The sequence below is a fragment of the Aptenodytes forsteri genome, unplaced genomic scaffold (genome assembly GCF_000699145.1).
Source record: "Aptenodytes forsteri isolate BGI_AS27 unplaced genomic scaffold, ASM69914v1 Scaffold127, whole genome shotgun sequence".
In the NCBI taxonomy this organism is placed as follows: Eukaryota; Metazoa; Chordata; class Aves; order Sphenisciformes; family Spheniscidae; genus Aptenodytes; species Aptenodytes forsteri.
Genome location: NW_008794711.1, coordinates 395,109 through 398,688, shown reverse-complemented (window position 1 = coordinate 398,688; position 3,580 = coordinate 395,109). Strand labels below are relative to the sequence as shown.

General features: G+C 38.6%; 1 protein-coding gene across 1 annotated transcript in view; it reads left to right on the top strand.

Annotated features, from left to right (window-relative positions):
- The first annotated feature begins 1,593 nt into the window (after nucleotides 1-1,593).
- Nucleotides 1,594-3,580, top strand: part of GKN1 (gastrokine 1) — a 4,312-nt gene continuing 2,325 nt past the window's right edge. Inside the window, exons 1-4 of the mRNA XM_019470635.1 lie at nucleotides 1,594-1,671; nucleotides 2,283-2,348; nucleotides 2,706-2,840; nucleotides 3,058-3,168. Of these exons, the coding sequence (XP_019326180.1) occupies nucleotides 1,594-1,671; nucleotides 2,283-2,348; nucleotides 2,706-2,840; nucleotides 3,058-3,168 (390 nt within the window). The remainder of the gene's footprint in view (nucleotides 1,672-2,282; nucleotides 2,349-2,705; nucleotides 2,841-3,057; nucleotides 3,169-3,580) is intronic.

The following is a 3,580-nucleotide window of genomic DNA, read 5'->3' as shown; positions in this document are numbered from 1 at the left end:
CTGAGGGCCACCCATCAGCATGCCACATAAGTATTACAAACTCATAGGATTTTATCCTAAATCCTACTGCTCTGTTTTTCTCTTATCCCACAGCAGGCAGCATATGAAGATTCAACTGCATTTACATTTAAAAACACCTGAAAAACTGTATTGACAGAAAAAAGTTCAAAAGTCTGATTGAAAAACCCGTTTTGTGGGGGGATTTTTTTTTTTTTTTTTTAAACACAAAAATAGTCTCATTTGAGACACCACCAGCAGGTCTAACAACAGTTTTTCGGGGGAAAAAAAAATACTTAAACGGCTGTAAATTAATAAAGCTGGAATGACATAAAGGTGGCAGGGCTGGTCCTGCCAAGGTCACCCAGGCACAGCAGCCCCAGCCCCCGCCGCCGCCTCAGCAGGGTTTTCCCGCCGTTTTTCCCGACCGTTATGCTTCTCCCCGTCACGCGCCCAGTGGCGCCTCAGAGCCCTGCCGCCCGACGCCGCCTCCGGTCTGCCCTTCTCCATCCCCCCGCCGCAGTTCTCCCGCACCTCAGCAAAAGCAAGCTCTTTTGTTCCTTCAGCAAAAGGTTAATTCCTGTCGGGCTGCCTAGGGAGTTTTCTCCACGTTTCTCTTCGGGTTTTTTTGACTCTCCCCAGCGGCGCCACAAGCAGGCGACGGTGAGTGCGGTCTGCCCTCAGAGCCCGCGCACAAACCTACGTTTTTTCACACAAATCCGTACAAGCGCTGCTGCTTGTAAAGAACCAAGAATATCGCCACCATTTAGCATAACAGTACGTACCAAAAATGTCCCTTTGGACTTGCAGACTGGGCTCAGTGAAACTGAGACCAGATTTAATTTAGTATTGCACTTGCAGGACTGTTAGAAGTGATTTTTATATATTAAAAAACCCTCTTTTTTTTATTAATGCGCTGGAGTCCAGTTGAAAAGTAATTCTGGAATCTTTACAGTGATTCCCTGCCACAGACTCGGGTTGCCTACAAAATGAAACTGAGCAACTTCACACAAAACCCAAGTATTCAAAAACCTCCCTAACTGAATGATCACCTCTTTCAATAAGCATTTAAATCACCACAGAAAATAAGCTGAGGCAAGGTGAAAAAAAATTATTGCCACAATAACAAAGAGACATCCACAGACTTGCACATATATGTAATATTTCACCTTGAACTGCCTATTTATTGTAAGACAGTTTTCAGTGGCAATGTTGTATTTAGGCCATATATTTTGGTGGGCCCTATGGTAACATACAGTACATTTTGGAAGATACAAAGGCTCTTATTTATTTTGTCTACTGCAAGGCTTTTTTTTTTTAACCCCTAGGCTATCTCTGGTCTTAAGTTTGACATGAACTTTCAGAAGTAATTAGTACATGTCAGAAGTTACTATAAAACATACTTAATTTTTCACTGCGAATGGATTCTTATCTGATAATTATCAAACTCTGGCAGGTCAAAATTTGCAGAAGTACAATCCCCATATTTATGAAGTAGTTACAGCAGGAAATAATTTTCACTGACATGCAGACAGGGATACAAATTACAAAACAAAATTATTTCAACACTTATACATTTTCAGAATTAGGTGTGGAATGGTTATGAGGTGCATAGTTCACATCATTCATTCTACCTGCACTAACATTAGCTCTGCAGTCAAGATGAAATTCACTGTGAGCATGCATGATTTTTTTCCCCCCTTATAAAAGAAAACTTCGATTCAAAACCGTTCCCTTCATCTCTCAGAAGTGCCTATGTCTGCCTATAGCAAAAAGGTATTCTCTGGGGAGATTTTTCTCCTCCAGAGTGAGCAACTCAGACCCTATTAACCTAATCAGATGAAGAAGTAAGGATTTTTTTAAAGGTTTAATTATGTGTTCTTCAATCTACAGAAAGCCTAATCCATGTCCATTTTTGTTAACACTGTTGCAAAACTGGAGCAATGCACTAATGGATCAACCACTTTCTTGTAATGCCTAAGCAGAAGAAATTTAAATTAATTCTCCTCATTCTTGTAAAATACCTGTATATGATGGTACAGGTCTCAGATGCAACTTCAGATTCAGCTCTTAAAAAAGCAACCTACTATGTGTTTAGTTTGCATTATTCTAGGGTAGAGCAAGGATGACTCACTTAGGTGACTATTGGATCCTTTTTTGCTTTCATACTGGAATTACAAGGAATACACTTAAACACCAGATTAGGAAAAAGGCACTAGGATTTTCATGACCAGATTTGTCAGCCAGACCTGCAGTTACACTTCTGGTTTTGATTTTCATTTCAGATTGTGACTACCATCCTTCTTGGACTCTTGCTGACTCCAGCCCTTGCTGATGAGTGTAGTGAGCAAGTTACACATACATTGCTGCTGTTTCTGTATTCCCTGCTTCTTGAGTTTATCTTGCTTCTTTCCCCATCCCTTTGGAGGAAAGGAATCTAAAACTTCTTTCACACATAAAACTCTAAAACCACCAGATGACAATTGTAAGATACAGAAATTATTTATTGAATCTATTAAAAGAATTCTTACGGCTACTACAAAATGCCACAGCCTTAATTCTTTGTCATTTTGAAAATACTGTGGTCACTAAAGGCGTTCCCTGCGGGCCAGCATTTATTCTATTATAGCAGTGATTTTCTAAAGCTTTGGGGAGATAACTAACTTGAAAGTCTAAAAGTGTTGTTTAATTTTGTTTTCTAGTTTCAGAATACAGAAGCAAGCAAGCAAATCACTGTTGCTGGAGGCTGCCAAATTCTGACCATCAATAGGGAAGAGCATGTGGCAACAATCGAGGAAAAGAGCACCCGTGGGTCATGGAAAACCATTTGGAGCTACGATACAGTGAGTGGCAGAGAGCATGCTTTTTCAGAAAATGTACAAGGAGACTAGCTCCTATAAAGCTGACTAAAATACAGGACTTTTCTTTATTCTTAACATTTTGAGTCCAAGTTTTGGGGTAAAAAACTATCTGCATTTATTACTTTTTTAATACAGACTTTATTCCAATCTTAATTATTGAAAAACTGGATTCCTAGTTGCCAATAACTTTATTTTACAGGGCCTTATTGCAAGCAAAGTGCTGCCAGAGAGAACTTGCTTCATTTCCTTAATGAACAAAAAGGAGATGCCTAGTTTTGATGCACTTGCCAGACTGGCTGAAGAGAACAGGGTAAGATTAAAATACTTGTAAAGTTGTACAGTAATGCAAAGTAAACTGATGTCAGAGACATTGCTATTTTCAAAAGCTTTTAAACCAACAGTTACTTTAAAAGCCATTTAGAGCACGCCATTGATTATGAAGTCATATCAATATCAATGACATTTTACATTAACATAATTTGAAACCTTTGAAAAGTTAGAATACCCTGTTTCAGATGCTTGCAGTGGAGGGTTTTCATGGTTTTTTGATGTTGTATATCACTTAGATTATTTTTATAATTTTTAAAAGATTATTTAGATTGACTTTTTAAATACTGTTTTATGTTTAGAGATTTTAGATTTTTGGCATGGTACTCTTCATAATCTCACATTCTTTGCAGGCTAAAAAAAAAAATCTTTTTTTAGGCAGCCCCCGGTGAGGG